At 49.6% G+C, this 24,612-nt stretch overlaps 2 protein-coding genes across 2 annotated transcripts in view; one reads left to right on the top strand and one right to left on the bottom strand.

Annotated features, from left to right (window-relative positions):
* Positions 1 to 31: 31 nt before the first annotated feature.
* On the bottom strand, positions 32 to 23,542 carry smg8 (SMG8 nonsense mediated mRNA decay factor). Its single transcript, XM_084338357.1, has 6 exons — positions 23,289 to 23,542; positions 19,277 to 20,251; positions 17,177 to 17,552; positions 16,119 to 16,264; positions 5,760 to 6,872; positions 32 to 824 (listed from the first exon to the last, which is right to left on the bottom strand). Exons 1-6 carry the CDS (start codon positions 23,499 to 23,501, stop codon positions 603 to 605), a joined length of 3,045 nt encoding a protein of 1,014 aa, XP_084194483.1. The 5' UTR covers positions 23,502 to 23,542; the 3' UTR covers positions 32 to 602.
* The window catches only part of rad51c (RAD51 paralog C), a 74,589-nt gene continuing 73,464 nt past the window's right edge, over positions 23,488 to 24,612 (top strand). Inside the window, exon 1 of the mRNA XM_084338359.1 lies at positions 23,488 to 23,548. The gene's annotated coding sequence lies outside the window, so the exon portion shown is untranslated. The remainder of the gene's footprint in view (positions 23,549 to 24,612) is intronic.

Raw genomic sequence — 24,612 nt, 5'->3', positions numbered from 1 at the left:
CCCCCCTCCCCTAGTCATGTCAAACCCAGGTGACTTTTACACTCTTTGAAAGCTATTCCAGGAAATGGGAGACAGCCTGGTCAAGGAAGGAAGCCTCGTACAACTAAACGGTGAATGGATTCACATAGTGCTTCTATATTCAAAGCGCTTTACAACTCGTGTCTCACATTCAACCCATTCACCCACGCACCCACCGCGCGGGGTGCCAACCCGCTCATCGGGGGCAGTTTAGCGCCGGGGGAGTTAAGTTAAGCATCTCGCTCAAGGACACTGCCACGCGGGAGGAGCCGGAATCGAACCGGCGGGGGGGGGGGGGGCCCGATTACCGGACGACCACTGTCCGCCCGCTTACAACTACACTGTTTCGTGCGTCTCTCGACGCAGACTCAAAGGTGGATCGATCCGCGTAGGGATCATCCTCTCTCGCGGTCAACAGTTTCCTAATCGACCCACGTCGTTATATATAAGCGACGTGATGAGAAAGTAAACACTGTGGTGGACCCCCCCTCCCCTTTAAAAAGAGAAACCCAGGAAGTCGAGGAGAGACCCCCCCCCAGCCCGCCAGAGGGAGCGGACCGGCCGTGTATCATCATCCACGTTGTTCACTGCGGGGGCGGCGGCGGGGGGGGCAGGGTGGTGGCGCGCAGGACCCCCCGCAGCACCTTGTAGTTGCTGAGGGGCTGGTTCTCCTTGGGGGGGTAGCAGGGGCCGCGCTCCGTCACGTAGGAGCAGGGGAAGCGGAGCACCCACAGGCCGTCGGGGGGCAGCACGAGCTCCGTCTGCTCCGGGTGGAAGACGGGACAGGGGAGGGGGCCGGGCTGCACCTGGGGGGGGGGGGGGGGGGCAACCACACAGTTAGTAGGGGTGGGGGAAAAAATCTATACGTAGTGGTATGTGTCTAGCATGATGGCAGTAGTATGTATCTAGCATGATGGCAGTAGTATGTATCTAGCATGATGGCAGTAGTATGTATCTAGCATGATGGCAGTAGTATGTATCTAGCATGATGGCAGTAGTATGTATCTAGCATGATGGCAGTAGTATGTATCTAGCATGATGGCAGTAGTATGTATCTAGCATGATGGCAGTAGTATGTATCTAGCATGTCTTTTACAGCGTCTGACCACAAACAGCTTCTCAGAAGGGAGTCCCTGGTACAAAACCTCATATATTATTACATAATCAATTTGGGCGTCCTGGTGAGACGGAGAGCTCCTCCCTACTGTACCTGTGGGGTGGAGAGCTCCTCCCTACTGTACCTGTGGGGTGGAGAGCTCCTCCCTACTGTACCTGTGGGGTGGAGAGCTCCTCCCTACTGTACCTGTGGGGTGGAGAGCTCCTCCCTACTGTACCTGTGGGTCAGAGAGCTCCTCCCTACTGTACCTGTGGGGTGGAGAGCTCCTCCTACTGTACCTGCGGGTCAGAGAGCTCCTCCCTACTGTACCTGCGGGTCAGAGAGCTCCTCCCTACTGTACCTGTGGGGTGGAGAGCTCCTCCCTACTGTACCTGTGGGTCAGAGAGCTCCTCCTACTGTACCTGTGGGGTGGAGAGCTCCTCCCTACTGTACCTGCGGGTCAGAGAGCTCCTCCCTACTGTACCTGCGGGTCAGAGAGCTCCTCCCTACTGTACCTGTGGGGTGGAGAGCTCCTCCCTACTGTACCTGTGGGTCAGAGAGCTCCTCCTACTGTACCTGTGGGGTGGAGAGCTGCTCCTACTGTACCTGTGGGGTGGAGAGCTCCTCCCTACTGTACCTGTGGGGTGGAGAGCTCCTCCTACTGTACCTGTGGGGTGGAGAGCTCCTCCCTACTGTACCTGTGGGTCAGAGAGCTCCTCCCTACTGTACCTGTGGGGTGGAGAGCTCCTCCCTACTGTACCTGTGGGTCAGAGAGCTCCTCCTACTGTACCTGTGGGGTGGAGAGCTGCTCCTACTGTACCTGTGGGGTGGAGAGCTCCTCCCTACTGTACCTGTGGGTCAGAGAGCTCCTCCCTACTGTACCTGTGGGGTGGAGAGCTCCTCCCTACTGTACCTGTGGGGTGGAGAGCTCCTCCCTACTGTACCTGTGGGTCAGAGAGCTCCTACTGTACCTGTGGGTCAGAGAGCTCCTACTGTACCTGTGGGTCAGAGAGCTCCTCCCTACTGTACCTGTGGGTCAGAGAGAGCTGCTCCTACTGTACCTGTGGGTCAGAGAGCTGCTCCTACTGTACCTGTGGGTCAGAGAGCTCCTCCCTACTGTACCTGTGGGGTGGAGAGCTCCTCCCTACTGTACCTGTGGGTCAGAGAGCTCCTCCCTACTGTACCTGTGGGGTGGAGAGCTCCTCCCTACTGTACCTGTGGGGTGGAGAGCTCCTCCCTACTGTACCTGTGGGGTGGAGAGCTCCTCCCTACTGTACCTGTGGGTCAGAGAGCTCCTCCCTACTGTACCTGTGGGGTGGAGAGCTCCTCCCTACTGTACCTGTGGGGTGGAGAGCTCCTCCCTACTGTACCTGTGGGTCAGAGAGCTCCTCCTACTGTACCTGTGGGGTGGAGAGCTCCTCCCTACTGTACCTGTGGGTCAGAGAGCTCCTCCCTACTGTACCTGTGGGGTGGAGAGCTCCTCCCTACTGTACCTGTGGGGTGGAGAGCTCCTCCCTACTGTACCTGTGGGTCAGAGAGCTCCTACTGTACCTGTGGGGTGGAGAGCTCCTCCCTACTGTACCTGTGGGTCAGAGAGCTCCTCCCTACTGTACCTGTGGGTCAGAGAGCTCCTACTGTACCTGTGGGTCAGAGAGCTCCTCCCTACTGTACCTGTGGGTCAGAGAGCTCCTACTGTACCTGTGGGTCAGAGAGCTCCTACTGTACCTGTGGGTCAGAGAGCTCCTCCCTACTGTACCTGTGGGTCAGAGAGCTCCTACTGTACCTGTGGGTCAGAGAGCTCCTACTGTACCTGTGGGTCAGAGAGCTCCTACTGTACCTGTGGGTCAGACAGCTCCTACTGTACCTGTGGGTCAGAGAGCTCCTACTGTACCTGTGGGTCAGAGAGCTCCTACTGTACCTGTGGGTCAGACAGCTCCTACTGTACCTGTGGGTCAGAGAGCTGCTACTGTACCTGTGGGTCAGAGAGCTCCTACTGTACCTGTGGGTCAGAGAGCTGCTACTGTACCTGTGGGGTCAGAGAGCTCCTACTGTACCTGTGGGGTCAGAGAGCTCCTACTGTACCTGCGGGTCAGAGAGCTCCTACTGTACCTGTGGGGTGGAGAGCTCCTCCCTACTGTACCTGTGGGTCAGAGAGCTCCTACTGTACCTGTGGGTCAGACAGCTCCTACTGTACCTGTGGGTCAGAGAGCTGCTACTGTACCTGTGGGTCAGAGAGCTCCTACTGTACCTGTGGGTCAGAGAGCTGCTACTGTACCTGTGGGGTCAGAGAGCTCCTACTGTACCTGTGGGGTCAGAGAGCTCCTACTGTACCTGCGGGTCAGAGAGCTCCTACTGTACCTGTGGGGTGGAGAGCTCCTCCCTACTGTACCTGTGGGTCAGAGAGCTCCTCCCTACTGTACCTGTGGGGTGGAGAGCTCCTACTGTACCTGTGGGGTGGAGAGCTCCTCCCTACTGTACCTGTGGGGTGGAGAGCTCCTCCCTACTGTACCTGTGGGGTGGAGAGCTCCTCCCTACTGTACCTGTGGGTCAGAGAGCTCCTACTGTACCTGTGGGTCAGAGAGCTCCTACTGTACCTGTGGGTCAGAGAGCTCCTCCCTACTGTACCTGTGGGTCAGAGAGAGCTGCTCCTACTGTACCTGTGGGTCAGAGAGCTGCTCCTACTGTACCTGTGGGTCAGAGAGCTCCTCCCTACTGTACCTGTGGGGTGGAGAGCTCCTCCCTACTGTACCTGTGGGTCAGAGAGCTCCTACTGTACCTGTGGGTCAGAGAGCTCCTCCCTACTGTACCTGTGGGGTGGAGAGCTCCTCCCTACTGTACCTGTGGGGTGGAGAGCTCCTCCCTACTGTACCTGTGGGGTGGAGAGCTCCTCCCTACTGTACCTGTGGGTCAGAGAGCTCCTCCCTACTGTACCTGTGGGGTGGAGAGCTCCTCCCTACTGTACCTGTGGGGTGGAGAGCTCCTCCCTACTGTACCTGTGGGTCAGAGAGCTCCTCCTACTGTACCTGTGGGGTGGAGAGCTCCTCCCTACTGTACCTGTGGGTCAGAGAGCTCCTCCCTACTGTACCTGTGGGGTGGAGAGCTCCTCCCTACTGTACCTGTGGGGTGGAGAGCTCCTCCCTACTGTACCTGTGGGTCAGAGAGCTCCTACTGTACCTGTGGGGTGGAGAGCTCCTCCCTACTGTACCTGTGGGTCAGAGAGCTCCTCCCTACTGTACCTGTGGGTCAGAGAGCTCCTACTGTACCTGTGGGTCAGAGAGCTCCTCCCTACTGTACCTGTGGGTCAGAGAGCTCCTACTGTACCTGTGGGTCAGAGAGCTCCTACTGTACCTGTGGGTCAGAGAGCTCCTCCCTACTGTACCTGTGGGTCAGAGAGCTCCTACTGTACCTGTGGGTCAGAGAGCTCCTACTGTACCTGTGGGTCAGAGAGCTCCTACTGTACCTGTGGGTCAGACAGCTCCTACTGTACCTGTGGGTCAGAGAGCTCCTACTGTACCTGTGGGTCAGAGAGCTCCTACTGTACCTGTGGGTCAGACAGCTCCTACTGTACCTGTGGGTCAGAGAGCTGCTACTGTACCTGTGGGTCAGAGAGCTCCTACTGTACCTGTGGGTCAGAGAGCTGCTACTGTACCTGTGGGGTCAGAGAGCTCCTACTGTACCTGTGGGGTCAGAGAGCTCCTACTGTACCTGCGGGTCAGAGAGCTCCTACTGTACCTGTGGGGTGGAGAGCTCCTCCCTACTGTACCTGTGGGTCAGAGAGCTCCTACTGTACCTGTGGGTCAGACAGCTCCTACTGTACCTGTGGGTCAGAGAGCTGCTACTGTACCTGTGGGTCAGAGAGCTCCTACTGTACCTGTGGGTCAGAGAGCTGCTACTGTACCTGTGGGGTCAGAGAGCTCCTACTGTACCTGTGGGGTCAGAGAGCTCCTACTGTACCTGCGGGTCAGAGAGCTCCTACTGTACCTGTGGGGTGGAGAGCTCCTCCCTACTGTACCTGTGGGTCAGAGAGCTCCTCCCTACTGTACCTGTGGGGTGGAGAGCTCCTACTGTACCTGTGGGGTGGAGAGCTCCTCCCTACTGTACCTGTGGGGTGGAGAGCTCCTCCCTACTGTACCTGTGGGGTGGAGAGCTCCTCCCTACTGTACCTGTGGGTCAGAGAGCTCCTCCCTACTGTACCTGTGGGTCAGAGAGCTGCTACTGTACCTGTGGGGTGGAGAGCTGCTCCCTACTGTACCTGTGGGTCAGAGAGCTCCTCCCTACTGTACCTGTGGGGTGGAGAGCTCCTACTGTACCTGTGGGGTGGAGAGCTCCTCCCTACTGTACCTGTGGGTCAGAGAGCTGCTCCTACTGTACCTGTGGGTCAGAGAGCTCCTCCCTACTGTACCTGTGGGGTGGAGAGCTCCTCCCTACTGTACCTGTGGGGTGGAGAGCTCCTCCCTACTGTACCTGTGGGGTGGAGAGCTCCTCCCTACTGTACCTGTGGGTCAGAGAGCTCCTCCCTACTGTACCTGTGGGTCAGAGAGCTGCTACTGTACCTGTGGGGTGGAGAGCTCCTCCCTACTGTACCTGTGGGTCAGAGAGCTCCTCCCTACTGTACCTGCGGGTCAGAGAGCTGCTCCTACTGTACCTGTGGGTTGAGGGTGATCTCCAGCGGGGCGTCGGGCACCACGACGAAGAGCCGCGACAGCTGGGCGTAGTGGGGCTTCAGCCCGCGGCCCTGGGCGGGCGAGGGGATGTAGAGGGGCATGTCGGTGTTCAGCACCCGGGTGGCGGGCTCCTTGGCCCCGCCGGGCCCCGTGCCGCCGGGCCCCCCCCCCCCCTTCACCATCTTGTCCGGCCCCGAGCTGAGGAAGCGGCGGCCCCGGCCATCCTCGTACTCGAACCCCACGAAGACGCGCGCCACGTCCTCCCGGCGGCGGCCCCCCGCCCCCCTGCTGCTGCTGCCCGGCCCCCCCCCCCCGGCGGCGGCGGCGCTGCCCCGCTTCCCCACCGGCGCCTTGACGGAGGGGGTGGGCCACGCGGAGGGGCACCCGTCCAGCGGCTCCGGCAGCTCCTCCTCGGCGCGCGAGCGGAGCACCAGGTCCCACGGCAGCAGGAAGGCGGAGCCGGGCAGGAAGCCCGGCTGGTCCAGACCCGTGTGGGGGTTGTAGGACTTGGCCGAGCCCAGCTTCACCAGGGACCAGCTGGAGAACTTGGGCAGCAGGCCCTTGGGGCCGCCCGAGTGCACCATGCCGGGCAGGTACTCCACCGTGGACGGCTGCCGGTCCACCAGGCTGGGCCTCTTGTGGTGGGGGGGGGGCGCCGGGGGGGCGTCGCTGCTCCCGTCCCCGTCCGCGTAGGGCCCCAGGCTGTCCGTGGACTGGCCCAGGCTGAGCGCCAGGCTGAGGCCGGTGCTCTCCCCCGGGGTGTGGCTGTGGGCTGCTATGGTGCCGGTGGTCGTGGGCGCGGGCGCGGGGGGCGTGAGAGTGGTCGTGGGTGTGAGCGTGGTCGTGGGAGCGGGCGTGGGTGCGGGCATAGGCGTGGGTGCGGGCATAGGCGTGGGCGCGGGAACAGGCGGAGGTGTGAGAGTGGCCGCGGGGGTGGCCGCGGGGTCCTTGGGCCTCTCCCCCTCCCCGGTCCCGGAGGACTCCGAGGGGGGTTGCGTGGCCTCGCTGCAGCCCGGCGCCGGGTCCAGCGTGCTGGGCTGGAACACGGGGAAGTCGAGCCTCTCCAGCTTCCCGCAGCACTTCTCCTCCAACATCTAGACAGGGGGGGGGGGGGGGGGGAACACGTCGGTCCGTTACATTTACATTTGAGTCATTTAGTCATTTAGCAGCTGCTACACTTTTATATCCAAAGCGACTTACAAGTTCTGTACAACAGGTCAGCAGGAAGGAAGGGTGCAATGTAAGGTAACAATGTGCGTCAAACAGTGTTGAACTTGGGTGCTACAGTCTCGAGTGCGTAGTAGTGAAGACATATATAGTGTAGGGCCGGGCACGTGGGCGATATGGCCAAAAATTAAAAATCGTGATAACGATATCGATAACAATATCATATCACTCGATATCGATAATTATCGATATTGCTATAAGTATTTAGAAAAACAGATGTATGTTTATTTTGCAGCAATTCTTTGTCGTTGCCGCCATCTTTAGTGTTACATCCCCTCACACTCCAGTTCTCAGGCTCCATCTTTAGTGTTACATCCCCTCACACTCCAGTTCTCAGGCTCCATCTTTAGTGTTACATCCCCTCACACTCCAGTTCTCAGGCTCCATCTTTAGTGTTACATCCCCTCACACTCCAGTTCTCAGGCTCCATCTTTAGTGTTACATCCCCTCACACTCCAGTTCTCAGGCTCCATCTTTAGTGTTACATCCCCTCACACTCCAGTTCTCAGGCTCCATCTTTAGTGTTACATCCCCTCACACTCCAGTTCTCAGGCTCCATCTTTAGTGTTACATCCACTCACACTCCAGTTCTCAGGCTCCATCTTTAGTGTTACATCCCCTCACACTCCAGTTCTCAGGCTGCAGCTGGTTTAAAAGTGAAAGTAAACCGGCTTCTCTGCTGGCTGTGGCTCCAGGGGAGTTGAACAGTTCTGGCTAGTTTATTTTCCATCTTTTGGTGCTTTGTTGGTGGACAAACCACCGCACATGTGCACCGTGACTCGTGACTGGAGTCTAGTTCTGCTAGCACACATAGCCTAGTGTGTACAGACGGTTTCAAACTGTATTTTAAATTAGAGAGCAAACAAAATAAATGGACAAAATAAATAAATAAATCTCAATTTGGTCAGTATTGTCATTTGGACAAGCACATTTGGACTGAGCACATTACTTTAAGTTGCAGGCAAGAAAGACAAGTCTGTCCACTGTCTCTGGTTTTAAAACTGCCCTGATAATTTTATTTCTTTTAAATATTGATTATTAAAATATATTGCGATAATTATCGTTATCGTTATATCTCCCAGCCCTAATATAGTATTATAGTATGTAGGTAGTAATAAAGGCAAGGAAGATTATTTAGTAGCAAAGTGTAAAAGACAATACAAAGGTTAGTTAAAAAAGAAAAAGAAGAAATTAATTTCTGATATTGATTGAGGACGTTTTTAGTAGAAGGCGGAAAATTGGTCAGCTGTCCCCGACTGTGGTGGGAAGTTTGTTCCACCGTTGTGGAGCGAGGACCGAGAGTAGCCTGCTTCTCTTTGATGACCCGCCCTGGAGCGTGGATGGGAGTGGTCTGAGGGTGTGTAGTTAATAGGGATGGGATCGAATATTCGATCCCATATCTACATTAGATTTTCATGTCAGAAAAAAAAGAATAAAAAAGTATAAAAAAATTTTAGCAAACCATTCTTATTTCATTCCTGTTTATATTTAGAGACGGCCTAATTGATCAAAAAGATGCACGTGCTACTGTGTCTGTTTGTTTATTAAAACCGGTTGATAGAAGTGCCTATTTATGTGCAATACCCTTTGATTTTAATGATCCATTCTATTAAAAAGAACAACTGAATTTAACTGAAACTGAACATTTTAACTGAATTTAAACTGAAACAGAAAAGAATATATTTTTAATAAAAAAAATTTATTTGTTTTTGGTTGGTTGGGGGGGGGGGGGGGGGTTTGAATATTCGAATATTCAATCTCAAGAACCAGCGATTTTCGAATAGCACTTTTGCTAGAAAGTCCCATCCCTAGTAGTTAACACTTTGAGTGCCAGCCACAACAATTGTCGTCTTATCAGACCCCCCCATTGAGTGCCGACGACGCGAAATGTCGTTCGTTTGCCGTATTTATTTTTATTGGCGATTTGAATTCATATTTAATAATAATAATAATAATGGATTGGATTTTATATAGCGCTCTTCTCTGACTCAGAGCGCTTCACAGAGTCCATTATTCGTTCATACACAGTCATACCGGTGGTGGTAAGCTACAATTGCAGCCAGAGCTGCCCTGAGGCAGACTCACGGAAGCGTGGCGAATAATCATCGCCTACGGCCCCTCCGACCACCACCAACATTCATTCACATGCATACACATTCATACGAGGCAAGTAGGTTAAGTGTCTTGCCCAAGGACACAACGGCAATGGGATGGACATGGGCTTGAGCGGGATTCGAACCACCAACCCTTTGATCATTGGACGCTCCGCTCTACCCCTGAGCCACGCCGCCCCACTAATATTTCATCAATCGAGCCTCTGGTTAGTGCTGCTCTGAGCTCAATTGGGGAGATACCGCCCCCTATCATCTCTCCCTGTGTAACTGCACCCCATCAGCTCAGATTGATGCAGGGGGAGTGGTTAGTTTGCTCATTTTATTTTTCCGTCAAGGCATCTGAAGAGACCAAGTGATCGCCGGCCCTCAGAACAGCGACGATTATGTATTTACAGTACCAACACTAATCAATAAGCGTGATCGATATTTGGAATGGCGATCAGGAATTGGAATAATCTTTTTGGATAACATCTGATCTCAGGTAAGGAATCTATTTGACCAGTCTTAGGATAATCAGACCTGTTTTCACGGAGATATAAGCGTTTGCCCTATGCTGTGTGTGGCTGTGTTTGCTGATGAGGAAATAAGAGAATCGATTTTTCAGCCCGCCTCTATAGCGTGCATAAGTACACATATACTATAGATAATCTAGAGTTTATTTGAAAACAATCATAAATAGGCCGAAAAATTACAAAAAATTTTGTGTATTCTAGAATATTCCAGTAAATGCCGTTTATGGGGTAATATTTCAATTTTCCGAAAAATTTTGAGATAACGATAGCTTTTCGAAATGCTATAAAAAGGATATGAACCGATTAAAAAACAATCCGTTTTGACAATGTTGACTGCAAACAAGTCATTGATAAGCGACGGGCAGATTAACCTTGATTTACCCGTTGAATGCCACCATCCACTTCAATGTTAGCGTTAAAAACGCCTAATCTATGTTTTAAATTATGGCTATGTGTCTAAATGGTAAATGGTAAATGGCTTTTTTATATAGCGCTTTTATCCAAAGCGCTTTACAATTTGTTACTCACATTTTTACCCATTCACTCACACATTCACACACCGACGGCCATGCAAGGTGCCAACCTGCTCATCGGGAGCAATTAGGGGTTAAGTGTCTTGCTCAAGGACACATCGACACGCTGCCCGGGAGGAGCGGGAATCGAACCGGGAACCTCCGGATTGCCAGACGACTGCTCTACCTCCCGAGCCACTGTCGCCCTGTCTAATCTGCCCGTCGCTTATCAATGACTCGTTTGCAGTCAACATTGTCGAAGCGGATTTTTTTTTTTTTTTTTTTAGCGTTTATCGCTTTTCTGGTCAAGCATGACCGACAGTCGATATAGGTTGAAACGGGATATAGATCAGGGGAAGACATTCTGGGAAATGACGGCGGGTCCGGGAATCGAACTCGAGTCCCCCAGATCCGTGACGCAGCACGGTTTTCCCCGACGCAGAAATAGCGCCGAGATATGCGGTGAGCTACTGGAGCTCCCGCGGATTGTTTTTTTATCGGTTCATTTTCGTTTTATAGCATTTTGAAAAGCCCTCGTTTTCAAGGAAAATATAAAGATTCCATGATAATCGCCCTTTACCGGAATATTCTAGAATACACAAAAACGGTAATTTTTCCGCCTATTTATGAATAGTTTTCAAATAAATGCTATATTATCGATAGTATATGTGTACGTATGCACGCTATAGACGCAAGCTGAAAATCTATAATCTTATTTCCTCATCAGCAATCGCGCACACACAGACACATAGGGCAAACGTTGAGATCTCAGCGAATACAACTCTGATTATCCCAAGACTGGTAAAATAGATTCCTTACCTCAGATCAGATGTTCTCCAAAAAGATCATTCCAATTCCTGATCGCCATTCCAAATATCGATCATGCTTATTGATTGATTATTGGCTGCTGTGAATATATATTCCAGGCTGATTCCCGTCCCGCAATCACTTCCATGTTGATCAGACTTCTTGCCAGCACAAGGAGCCAGCTGGCTCCGCCTCTACATATCTACAGATCCCAGGTCAGTCTAAGCGACTGACCTGCAGTTACACAGGGATAGACGATAGGGGGCGCTTTTTCCCCCATTCTGAGCACCTGTAGGGGCTGCTGTACCAACGGGAGACTCGGTTGATGAAATATGAATTCAGATCGCTAATAAAACAATAAAACGATATTTGTCGTCGTGGGCACTCAACAGGGGGGGGGGGGGCTGATAAAACGAGTAATGTTGTCCGTGGCACTGAAAGGGTTAAGAGAAGCATTCCCTTCGCTGCACGGTACGCAGGTCAAGGACATTGAAGCGGATTCTTGCGGCAATGGGAAGCCAGCACAGCTCTCTAAGAAGTGGGGTGACGTGGGCTGACTTTGGCAGGTTGGAGATCAGGCCGCTGCCTTCTACAGCCCATTTTACACTGAAACTACTGACGTTTTTTATATTTTATTTTTTATTGTTGTCCTTAGCTCCATTTATAATTTTTTTTTAATGTTCTTATGTACCTTAGATACTATTACCCTGTATATTTATACAGTGAGTATGTGTTTCATTACATGTATGTATATATTAGAGCTGGGCCGTTAACGGCGTTAACGCTATACTAGTATCGCGCGATAATATAATTAACGCATTAATCTAAAAAAAGAAAAAAAAATTGTACCTTTATTTACCCAGGGTAGGTTCGCTGAGCACAGATGCTCTTTTTCAGGAACGCCCTGCTTCACATTCACACAGTTCCATTCACACCTGGGAGCTGCCCAGTACAACCACAGTCTGACACCATTGGCCACTGAGCAACTCCACTGGAGCAGTTGATTCAAGCCATGTCACATAGTTCAAGTTTGAAATGCTTCTTTCTGTTTTGCTCCTGAGAGTGCTAGATACTGTACTGTACTGGTAATATTATTTATTTGTGTTAACTTCTGAATAAAACAACTTATTAAACACAAGTACATCTTATTGAACATTATTTTGATATTTCATTACCAATTATCATAGCAAAACAGCTTTTTCAAACAGTCTGTAATGCATTTTGGAAACGGGAGATGGGCTCATGGTGTAATGGGCCACCTGGCCTGAGAAACATAGGGAGGAAAGAAAAAGTAAGGACTTACTTCTGGTCATTATTTGGGTAGAACACACATATTTTGAATGCCTTCGGCAGGTTTTTTTTTTTTTTTTTTTTTAGCCATTTTAATCTAGATTAATCTAGATTAAATCCAGGATTGCAGATAGATTAATCTAGATTAAAAACATTAATCTATGCCCACCTCTAGTATATATACATTCATACCAATTATTCGCCTGTTCTAACTTCTATTCCCCATCCATCCATCATCCACTGCAACACTATATCATCACCGACATCCAAGTTGGGGGGATCCTCCTTTGAACAGCCCACCTGAGGTTTCAATCCTCCACGCCACCGGTGGTGCTTTTTCTCTCTCCTACTAGGTTTTTAGTGGGTCATTCCTTATCTTCATTGGGAAAAGTGTTGCATATTTGGATTTTATGGTGTTTTTTGTTTTTGATCTTTTTTTCAGCCCATGGGGGCTATTCCATGTGATCTCGGGCTTTAACACATACATTTGATTTGAAGGTATAGAATAGAAATCCTTTAATAATCCAGAGGGAAATTCGGCACTACAGATCGCTCACATTGAACAACAATAAACATTTAGTCAATATGACTAAAATAGAAATAAGAATAAAAAAAATATATATATATGGTCCGGGACATACATTGTGGTATGTATATACATTCTAAAATCTTAAATATACAACTATCCAGCCAAAAATATCGAGAAATATACAGTAAAATGTACAGTAATAAGTGTGAAAATGTAAAGTGAAAGGTGTCGAGGAAAATTGTGAGAAGTGTAACATTTAAGTGTCCAGGAAGATTTGGCCGCCAGGCGGTACGGTCAGGTCAGAGGTCACCCTGTGCTCAGTGAGGGCTGTACGGTCAGGTCAGAGGTCACCCTGTGCTCAGTGAGGGCTGTACGGTCCGGTCACCCTGTGGCTGTACGGTCAGGTCACCCTGTGGCTGTACGGTCAGGTCACCAGGCTGTACGGTCAGGTCAGAGGTCACCCTGTGGCTGTACGGTCAGGTCACCCTGTGCTCAGTGAGGGCTGTACGGTCAGGTCACCCTGTGCTCAGTGAGGGCTGTACGGTCAGGTCACCAGGCTGTACGGTCAGGTCACCAGGCTGTACGGTCAGGTCACCAGGCTGTACGGTCAGGTCACCAGGCTGTACGGTCAGGTCACCAGGCTGTACGGTCAGGTCACCAGGCTGTACGCTCAGGTCACCAGGCTGTACGGTCAGGTCACCAGGCTGTACGGTCAGGTCACCAGGCTGTACGGTCAGGTCAGAGGTCACCCTGTGCTCAGTGAGGGCTGTACGGTCAGGTCACCCTGTGCTCAGTGAGGGCTGTACGGTCAGGTCACCAGGCTGTACGGTCAGGTCACCAGGCTGTACGGTCAGGTCACCAGGCTGTACGGTCAGGTCACCAGGCTGTACGGTCAGGTCACCAGGCTGTACGGTCAGGTCACCAGGCTGTACGGTCAGGTCACCAGGCTGTACGGTCAGGTCACCAGGCTGTACGGTCAGGTCACCAGGCTGTACGCTCAGGTCACCAGGCTGTACGCTCAGGTCACCAGGCTGTACGGTCAGGTCACCAGGCTGTACGGTCAGGTCACCCTGTGCTCAGTGATGGCTGTACGGTCAGGTCCAGGGTTTCCGTTAGAATTTTTTTTTGCAGGTCTGAGTGTCCGGTAGATTTCAATCTACCGGACAAATGGGATAAATTTCGGTCAGAGTTTATTGAGCTTAAAAACAATTGATAGGCCTATATAAAGAATGACATCATCAAGGCATTTATAATATTTTAACTTAAAACTAGGCTACTTTTGCGTATATACAGTCATTAATATATTCCAAATAAAATAAGTCCCTCGAGACTTCGTGCTGCTGCCGACTTGAGGTGTCGGTGGGCAGTCTGCCCGACCTTAATAAACAGCAGTCTGTTATAATCACATTTTTATGAGCTAACGAATTCCGTTATATTGGACATTTGTATTAATTATATCAAGCGAAGAACTGAGAAATTTGGCAGAGAGAGACGGCAACATTATCGTGGGTTTGCGTGATGTATATCTCCACCTCCCAATGACTTGGTGCTGGTCATAATGTCCTGTGAAAATAATTCCCTCTAAACACAATTTGATTATTTGAATTGTATTAAAATAGGCTAAAATTAAATAGCCTATGCGATGAACGAAACAATCATTTGTTTCATCGTTGCTTCACCAAGCAGCCGGTCTAATAATGACATCCTGTTGTCAGCGCGAGCTGGCTGCTGATATATTTACGTGAAGCATGGAGCAGCAGTGTTTTTAGGTCCGGTCTGGAAACCGCTCAGCAGCGCCCCCACCCAACAGCTGAATTGCCAATGGCTGAATTGGAGTACTGCACCCTGCCGGCCGGCAGATGGATGCTTCTCGCAAATATATCAGCAGCCAGCTCGCGCTGACAACAGGATGTTATTATTAGACCGGCTGCTTGGTGAAGCAACGATGAAACAAATGTAATGATTGTTTGTTTCGTTCATCGCATAGGCTATTTAATTTTAGCCTATTTTAATACAATTCAAATAATCTAATTGTGTTTAGAGGGAATTATTTTCACCGGACATTATGACCGGAGAGATTAAATATGTCGGACTTCAACAGATTTTGCCGGTCAAATACCGGTAATTACCGGCTAACGGAAACGCTGGTCAGGTCACCAGGCTGTACGGTCAGGTCACCCTGTGCTCAGTGAGGGCTGTACGGTCAGGTCAGAGGTCACCCTGTGCTCAATGAGGGCTGTACGGTCAGGTCACCAGGCTGTACGGTCAGGTCACCAGGCTGTACGCTCAGGTCACCCTGTGCTCAGTGAGGCACAGTGATGCGTTATAGAGTCGGTTGGCTGTCGGAATGAAGGACTTCCTGTGCCGTTCAGTGTTACATCTAGGGATGCGATGCACCGATCCGACTTTTCAGTCCCGATACCGATACCTGGGCTTTGGCTATCGGCCGATACCGAGTAGTACCGATCCGATACCCATTGTTCTATTAATAAACCGTATGCCTCACTGTGTGCCTCATTCTTTTGTGCAAGGCAACATCAGGCTTGGCTTAAAACATTACTTTCCTAACTTAGTGAAACTAAATGTTGTCATCTGTACATATATATATGTAACGGTTGTGACAACGTCACCTCAAACTTCGATGCCCCGAGTGAGAGTTGAACCCCGGTCTCCCACACCGCGGGCAACAACACAGACCGCTATACCAAGAGGTGAACTCACTGCTTTGTAACGTGTCTATGTGTCTTTTGAGGATGTGAGAGTGAGTTTAACCCATAGCACCGGCCCTTCGTAACTACGCTTCACGATACCATCCGTTACATATATATATATATATATATATATATATTGTAATACAATTGATTGAATAAAGCATATATATATATATATTTTTTTTAATAGTCTCCGATACCCGATCTAGCTATTTTAGTCATATCAATATCCGATCTGTGCATCCATAGTTACATCTAGGGAGTCTTAGTCTAACACTGAACGTGCTCCTTCTTTCAGCCAAGTCCGTGTGTAGTGGGTGGGAGGAGTCCATGTGTAGTGGGTGGGAGGAGTCTGTGTGTAGTGGGTGGGAGGAGTCCGTGTGTAGTGGGTGGGAGGAGTCTGTGTGTAGTGGGTGGGAGGAGTCTGTGTGTAGTGGGTGGGAGGAGTCCGTGTGTAGTGGGTGGGAGGAGTCTGTGTGTAGTGGGTGGGAGGAGTCTGTGTGTAGTGGGTGGGAGGAGTCCGTGTGTAGTGGGTGGGAGGAGTCCGTGTGTAGTGGGTGGGAGGAGTCTGTGTGTAGTGGGTGGGAGGGTCCACAGTGGAGCTCAGCACGGTGAGGGAGGAGGAAGTGAACACTGACCTGGTAGAAGTCAAAGTTGGCAGACTGGATGTCGAAGGGGTCCTCCCTGGGGGCCTGCTTCCTGCCACAGTTACAGGAGCTGGTGGAGCGCCCCCTGCTGGTGTGATTGAGGATGGGGGGGTTGCGATCCATCTCTGGCTTCTCACCTGGGAGGGATTCAAGTCACACTAAAGAATTACACCAGCGAACCAAAGTGGGTTTTTTTTTTTTTTTTTGCAACATATTTTGGCTTAACATGACCAGTTTTATAAATGTGTATTGATAACACAGTGCTGTAATAACATTTTCTAATAAATATGCAATGAGCAAGTTCAACAACGTGTGCTTTTATATTTGATATTCCTTCATTTCCACAATTTGTGCGCAATACAGATCGCAGTCTTCTCATAAGGACACGTGTCTTTGTCCCCTCCCCTTTGCAAACCCCTTCGTTTTTTTAACCCCCGACGGGAACACACACACACACACACACACACACACACACACACACACACACACACACACACACACACACACACACACACACACACACACACACACACACACAGGTAGGGCTGCAACGATTAGTCGACATAATCGCAGACGAGATATTGTTGCGTCGATTAGTCATTAAAAAAAATATATATATATATATTATAATTTTTTCTTTATTTTTTTCTTTTTGCACTACCTATCTTTGTGAAAGTGGCTTCTCAGCTCTGGTCCAGCCAGCTGAAGACTTCTTAGCTTAACATAACAGACCGACAGTAAGTTTGGGGGAACTAATGGGATAACTGGGGATGTTGTTTGGTCCTGACAAGAGTCTCAAAGCAACTCTGAGGTCATGCTCAATGTCCAGTCTGTTCCTCTGCTCCGTCTTCAGCTGGACCAGAGCTGAGAAGCCACTTTCACAAAGATAGGTAGTGAAAAAAAAAATATATATATATATATCTTTTTTTTTTTTTTAATATAATTGTTTTTCGATTTAGTCGACTAATCGAAAAAATAATCGACAGATTAGTCGACTACCGAAATAGTCATAAGTTGCAGCCCTACTACACACCGGAGAGGAGCGTTACCTTCCTGAGGCAGCAGGTGGAACTTGTGCACACAGTGCTGGTCGGTGAGGCTGCGCTCTTCACACAGCTGGTGCCCGTTGCTCCAGAACGTGTAGCAGTCCTCGTGGAGCTGCAGGGCGTAGCGCTGGAAGGCCACGCCGCGGGCGTGCTGACTGTACACGCGCAGCGCCTGCGCCAGCTGGTTCTTGTGCACCGTGGTGGTGTAGTTGTGCGGCAGGTTGGACTGGTACGCACTGTGGGCCAGCGGCAGCGCCTTCTGACACCGGTTCTCGGAGAACTTCTCGTCGGCGTCCAGGAAGCCCTCCAGCACCTTCAGCTGGCTCTGGACCTTCTCGGCCAGGTCGGCGGTGTCCTCGTCCGTGCTGGCGATCATCACCTGGTGGCCGGGGCGCGACATGACCATATTAAATAACATATCGGGTACGGTTCATTGACGGTACACTTTTTAAACGTATATCGTGGATGTTTAAAGAGAAGGAAAGTATAATTTAAGAGGGTTGTGTATTCTTAAAACATGTAAAAAGGTAAGAACTGATGTAAAAGCTAGATGCGTTTCAATTTTGGGAGTTAAATTGTGGAATAGCCTTAGTGACGGGTTGAAGTTGTGTACTTCTCAGGGGAGATTTAAAAAGGCCCTGAAGGATAAAATAATTCAGGAGTACAGTTTTGAGTAAAACATCAAACATTTATTTTCTCTTTTATTTTTTCTCTTAAAGAAAAGGAAAAAAATTATATCTTGCAGCATATTTTAAATTTCTCTTTCTTATATTAAAGCATATTTCGTTTTTAAGAATTGTAAAGGATAGGCAAAAATAAGCACGTGCTTCAGCCTATTCCTTTTTTCGGTCACAGAGTTTGGATTTTGTGTGTGAGCTTACTTTGAATATGTACATTTGTGATTTTTTCTTTTCCTTTTGAAAGTCCACACGTGTGTTTTTGATTTATCTGTAAACAAAGACCGAAAATAAAACTATTCATCATCATCATGTTTTGCACAAACCCTCATCCATACAGTATATATATATATATATATATATATATATATATATATATATATATATATATATATGTGTGTGTGACGTGTGTATTTTTTGGCTAAAGTGGATAGAAAACACAGTACTGTGCAAAAGTCTTTAGGCACCAAAGAGTTTTTATCTAAATAGTCTTAGGCTACGTTTAGACGGAGAGAGTCTGAACAGAAACCGCAAAAGTCGTCTTGCGGTCTCACTTTTAATGTTGCGTTTAGACTAGTGTTTTGGGATGGAATTCTCAGTGCAGACAAGGCTGTAACGACTCGAGACAACTGAGCCCCGCTGTCACACGATTGGCGCATATGTCACATGACGTGCTGTGAAGACCCGCCCTACTCTGCCTCTGATTCGCAGACTGTGGGTGGGGGAATGTGATTGGACCAAAGCAGAGTCACTCACAGACAGTGGGTCCAGTCACGCCGCGGGACAGATTCTTGTGTATTTAAAAGTACTGCCAATGTAGCCTTCAGGTGATCGCCATGGATAGAATCAGACATGCTTTGTTTACGCTTCTAGGCTACTGGCGCATGCCTGTGATGTAAGCAGTAGGCGCGACGAGAGCCTTGACAACCCTTTCATCATCGTTTTATGCGGTTTGACAGTTTAGATGATCGCGCAAAGGTTTATCGTTTCTAGGAATTCCACCCTGGAAGGTGGTCTCACTTTTTTGCGGTTTCACCCGTTTCCGTATAAACGAAAGGCACATCCGAAAAAATATTTTTGCGGATTCACCTGCTAGCGTTTCCGTCTAAACAGGGCCTTAGATGTTAATAAAAAAAATGTCTGTATTGGTGTGTCAGTAGACTACTCTTTTCATTTAATTATTTTTGAAAGCATCTTCATGGTTTAACGCAGACATATGTTGCCGGGACTATTTATAATCATCATATTGGCGTGACCGTATCCATCAAAGGGTTAAATCAAGCATTTTTAAGTGCTTTAGACGAGGACATGTCAAAATATCGCAATATATACATATCGTGTATCGTGATGATAGAGCAGCAAAAAAAAATATCGTGATATTATCATTTAGAGGCCCGTATCGCCGCCCTGGAGCCAGCCCTCCTACCTGGTGGAGCTGGGAGGCCACCTGCACCCACTTGGCGTAGTTGGGCAGCTCGAAGTGCGAGGGCTGCGGGTTGCGCCCCACGCTGTCGTCGAAGCCCTTCTTGGTCAGCACCAGCTCCACGTGCTGCCAGAGGAACTCCTTCAGGCTGACGTCCGCCAGCGGCCCGCCGTGCAGCGACACGAGGCCCCCGGAGGAGTCCAGGTTGAAGGAGGGCTGTCGGGCCGCGGCGCGACGCATCTGCTGATAGCGCCTCGGCCCCGACACCACGACGTTCGCGGCGTCGTGTTCGTTGCCGCGCAAGGCGCAGTTGGACCGCAGCTGTCCGAGCAACGTGCCCACGGGGTCCTCGTCCGGCCCGGGCAGCACGTAGACGAACGCCTGGTTGGCGGGCACGGTGAACAGGCAGTTGCTACTCTGGTTGGTCAGGACGCGGCTCTTGCGGAAAATGCGATAGATCTGGTCCTCCAGCGCGTGCTGCAGTCGCCTCCTGGGAGAGTGCTTCTTGGGTTTCTCCGGGTTTCCCGACTCCGTCCCGTTGTTGTTCCCGCCCGGGCCCGAGGTTCTCAGCGAGCCGTTCATCTGGAACACAAAGAGCAGACGCGGTGGACAGGGGCGGCAGTTCACCTTCCACTCTTTGGACACCGGGGAGTCTTTGATGGCGGCGCGCATGAGCGGGAGGGCCTTCTGGCGCAGGGCGTCCAGGGCGCGGAACAGCCGGTCGTAGGTGACGTCGAAGGTGGAGTTGGGGTGGACCAGCAGGAGGACGTGGCACAGGGAGAAGAGGTAGAGCAGCTGGAGACAGTGCTGTTTGTCCGCGTCTTTCCAGAAGTCGTGCGCGTCCGAGTGGCTGACGCCCGCGCTCAGGGACTCGCACGCGTGCAGGAGGCGCCGGGTGTCGCAGACCGACGTGAGGACCAGGTACAGGACGCGGTTCTCCTGGCTGTAGAACGCCTGGATCAGACTGCCGCCGCCGTCCTGATGAATGAATGAATGAAAACTTTATTTATTAACAGATTGCAGAATGGGGTACAATACAACCAACAGGAAACAAACAATCTTTTTTGTTATGCCCAATCGCGTGACGCGCCCATTTCCGCCTCGACCAGCAGCAAACTAGCTAACGCCTAGTTTATCACTGGTTAGGCTTGGGCGACTCTTTCGAAGTTGGTTGAGGTTAAGAGTTTGGAATCAGGGCTGGCGTTCCATCGCCAGACAAACTCTAACCTTAACCAACTTCGAAAGAGTGCCTAAGCTTAACCGGCGAAAGAACTTGCAGGACAGAGGAAAGCTCAAGTCCAGATGTGAAAAAGGACTCTTTTCACCAGCTGTACCTACAGGTGTCTGTCTGTACTGCTGTCTGTACCTACAGGTGTCTAGCTTATTTACAGACATTACATTGATTATCCTGATATTATTATAATCAGGAGTTGACCACCAGGAGAGAGAGACCACCAGGAGAGAGAGAGAACCAGGAGAGAGAGAGACCACCAGGCTACACATAGATACATATTGACAACAATCACACTCCGTTTTATGGGAGGGCAGGCCAGGGCACACAGGCAAACACACAGGAAAACAGGGCATGAGTCAGTGAACGGGAAAGGCTAGTAGGTAGAAGTGGGTTTTGAGCCTCGATTTGAAGGCATCTATCGAGGGGGCAAGGGCTGGGCGATATGACGATATTATATAAATATCGGGTACAGTTCATTAACGATACACTTTTTCAACGTATCGTGGATATCGTGATGTTTTGCCCAAGAGGATTGTGTCGCGTCAATCTGTCCACACGTTACTCGTTCATATCTCAGCCTGTGCTGAGATATGCCCATTCCGCGGTCTGTTAATAAAGTTTTCAATCAGACAGATGTATGGAAAGGCTTTTATTATAACATTCGTTGTAGTAAAATCATTGTGCCTCATTTAGTCATCCTGTGAAGCACTGGTCTCCTACTCGACGGCCGCGGGGAGCTAACGTTAGTAGCTTTGTTGATGTTCAGCACACGGGACATTCAGGAAGTCAAAAACGAATAACGCTTGCCGATTGGTGCTAAGAACAGCAGGGCGGGTGCAAGCGGTGTGACGTCATTGGCAGACTCGACTGTCAATCAAAATGATTATGTTTCCGTCAGAATGAATGAATGAAAACTGTATTAAAAGGTTGCAGAATGGGTACAATACAGTACAGGAGGATGAAGACCAGAAAAAGACTTTCGGCTTTTTTACATAAGGGTCCTCCATTTTCAATTCATCAAAACATTTAGAGACATACATATATACAGTAGTTTCATAAAAATGCTAAAATGCTATTTATTGATTGATTGATTTAAAACTTTAACATATTGCAGAATGGGTACAGTACAGCTCAATAATACATACAATTGTTAAGGGGATGCAGACCAGAGAAAGACTTTCGTCTTGTTTACATCAGGGTCCCCCATTTTCAATTCATCATATTTCATATCTAAATCATATAATATCTCATATGCAATATATAATCTAATAATCTAAATCTAATATAAAAATGCTAAATGCATGGGTATTTTATTTTGTCTTTAATGTTAGCTTGCAAACTCAAATACTGTCTTGGTAAGCCTCATAATGAATTGTTTGGGGTAAAAAAGAAAAACATCGTGATGTGTATCGTGTATCGCCGAAAGGTCAGAAAATATCGTGATATCATATTTAGGCGGCCATATCGCCCAGCCCTCGATAAGATACGCCATTTACCCGGGTCACGTCTCACGAAGGCGTCCCCGGGTGCCGGTGGCCGGGTTCCGCATGGGCCCACCTCGGATGGAGGCTACCTGGTTGATCCTGCTAGTAGTATATATGCTTGTCTCAAAGATTAAGCCATGCAAGTCTAAGTACACATGGCCGTGCAGTACTCGACTCAAACATTAAATTATTAATTTAATTTTAATTTAATCTCTTTAAATAAGTGAGAGCTACTCACTGCGACAACACAGAAGGTTAACCCTCTCACTGCGACAACGCAGAAGGTTAACCCTCTCACTGCGACAACGCAGAAGGTTAACCCTCTCACTGCGACAACGCAGAAGGTTAACCCTCTCACTGCGACAACACAGAAGGTTAACCCTCTCACTGCGACAACGCAGAAGGTTAACCCTCTCACTGCAACAACACAGAAGGTTAACCCTCTCACTGCGACAACACAGAAGGTTAACCCTCTCACTGCGACAACACAGAAGGTTAACCCTCTCACTGCGACAACGCAGAAGGTTAACCCTCTCACTGCGACAACGCAGAAGGTTAACCCTCTCACTGCGACAATACAGAAGGTTAACCCTTTCACTGCGACAATACAGGTTAACCCTTTCACTGCAACAACACAGAAGGTTAACCCTCTCACTGCGACAACGCAGAAGGTTAACCCTCTCACTGCGACAACACAGAAGGTTAACCCTCTCACTGCGACAACGCAGAAGGTTAACCCTCTCACTGCGACAACACAGAAGGTTAACCCTCTCACTGCGACAACGCAGAAGGTTAACCCTCTCACTGCGACAACGCAGAAGGTTAACCCTCTCACTGCGACAACGCAGAAGGTTAACCCTCTCACTGCGACAACACAGAAGGTTAACCCTCTCACTGCGACAACGCAGAAGGTTAACCCTCTCACTGCGACAACACAGAAGGTTAACCATCTCACTGCGACAACACAGAAGGTTAACCCTCTCACTGCGACAACACAGAAGGTTAACCCTCTCACTGCGACAATACAGAAGGTTAACCCTTTCACTGCGACAATACAGAAGGTTAACCCTTTCACTGCGACAACACAGAAGGTTAACCCTCTCACTGCGACAATACAGAAGGTTAACCCTTTCACTGCGACAGCACAGAAGGTTAACCCTCTCACTGCGACAACGCAGAAGGTTAACCCTCTCACTGCGACAACACAGAAGGTTAACCCTTTCACATGACATTGACAGTGGCATTTATGACATACAACACAACATACACATGACATCATGACGTCATCATGCATTACCTCGGTGGGGTCGGCCTCCTCGAACAGGGGGAAGATGTGTTTGTCCGCCAGCGTGTTGATGAGGGACTCCTCCTGCGGCCCCCCGCTCTGCATGGCGCTCTTGCCGAACACGCCGAGCACACAGAGGCCCTCGTCTCGGTACAGCGCGTCCTCCTCCACCTCCGCGGACTGGAGCAGCAGCGAGGCCACGTTCAGCAGCGGGAGAGAAGACATCTTGTTGTCGGTTGTCGCACCGCCTCCTCTGAGTCTGAGCCCCGACGGTAACTCAACACAGCGGGGGGAAGACATCTAGCGGCGCACCAAACTGTCTTCCGGGTCCGGTCCGTGTCACATAGTGTTCCGTGTAGAATGAATAAATGAATGAAAACTTTATTAACAGATTGCAGAATGGGTACAATACAGTACGGCTCAATACACACACTTGTTAAGGGGATGCAGACCAGAGAAAGACGTTTGTCTTGTTTACAGGTGGCGTGTGTGTGTATATACACAAGGATACCAAATACATCAACCGTACTGACCTTAACCATGATGAAATTGAAACTGTTTGGATTGAAATCTTATTAGACAGGGCGAAACCAGTACTAGTAGGCACAATCTATAGACCACCAGAACAGAGTGGCTTTTATGACACACTTGATGGGTGTTTAGCTGGGGTGGAGGGGGTAGAAAAAATTCTTATTGGGGACTGGAACACGGATATGCTGCGTAAAGCAGCACCCGTCTTCAAGGCCTTCAGTAGATTTTCTGATCTGCACGGTTTCAGCCAGCTAATCACCCAACCCACAAGGGTATGTGATTCGACACAAACCACCATTGACCTCATTTTGACCTCTGACAAGTCAATGATCTCCAATAAAGGGGTGATAGCATGCGGGTTAAGTGATCATTATATGATTTTCTGTACCCGCAAAAAGCTAAAACAGAAGGCCGACTGTCACAAAACAGTCACATCTAGAGACCTCAAAACTTACTCTAGAGAGGCCTTTAACCTAGAACTGGGGAGCTTGGACTGGTCAGATGAACTCAGTGGTACACAGGTTGAAGAAACATGGCTTGGATTCAAAACCAAATTCACAGCAATACTCAACAACATGGCACCCATAAGAACCACCAGGGTTAAAAATCGCGCTGAGCCATGGATACACACTGAAATACTGGCCGCTATGAAAACCAGAGACAAAAAATGCTCTGAACTTCATAAAAGTCAGACAAAGCTTTCCAAAAGCTCAAACAGTGAACTCCAAGCCCACGTGGTTGAACTAAAAATTCAAAGAAACAGACTAAGAAATGACGTAAACACCATGATCAGAACCGCAAAAAG

Source organism: Notolepis coatsorum (genome assembly GCF_963971535.1).
Source record: "Notolepis coatsorum genome assembly, contig: SUPER_8_unloc_1, whole genome shotgun sequence".
Classification (NCBI taxonomy): domain Eukaryota; kingdom Metazoa; phylum Chordata; class Actinopteri; order Aulopiformes; family Paralepididae; genus Notolepis; species Notolepis coatsorum.
Note: the sequence above shows the minus strand (reverse complement) of the source record. Positions and strands in the feature narration are given on the sequence as shown.

Excerpts from the sequence above, each read along its gene's own strand:
- smg8 (XM_084338357.1), bottom strand. The coding sequence starts at position 23,501 with ATGTCTTCTCTCCCGCTGCTGAACGTGGCCTCGCTGCTGCTCCAGTCC. Across the intron at positions 16,265-17,176 it reads CCACCTGCTGCCTCAGGAAG|GTGAGAAGCCAGAGATGGAT; the intron begins GTAACGCTCCTC and ends AATCCCTCCCAG. Across the intron at positions 6,873-16,118 it reads CCAACTTTGACTTCTACCAG|ATGTTGGAGGAGAAGTGCTG; the intron begins GTCAGTGTTCAC and ends CCCCCTGTCTAG.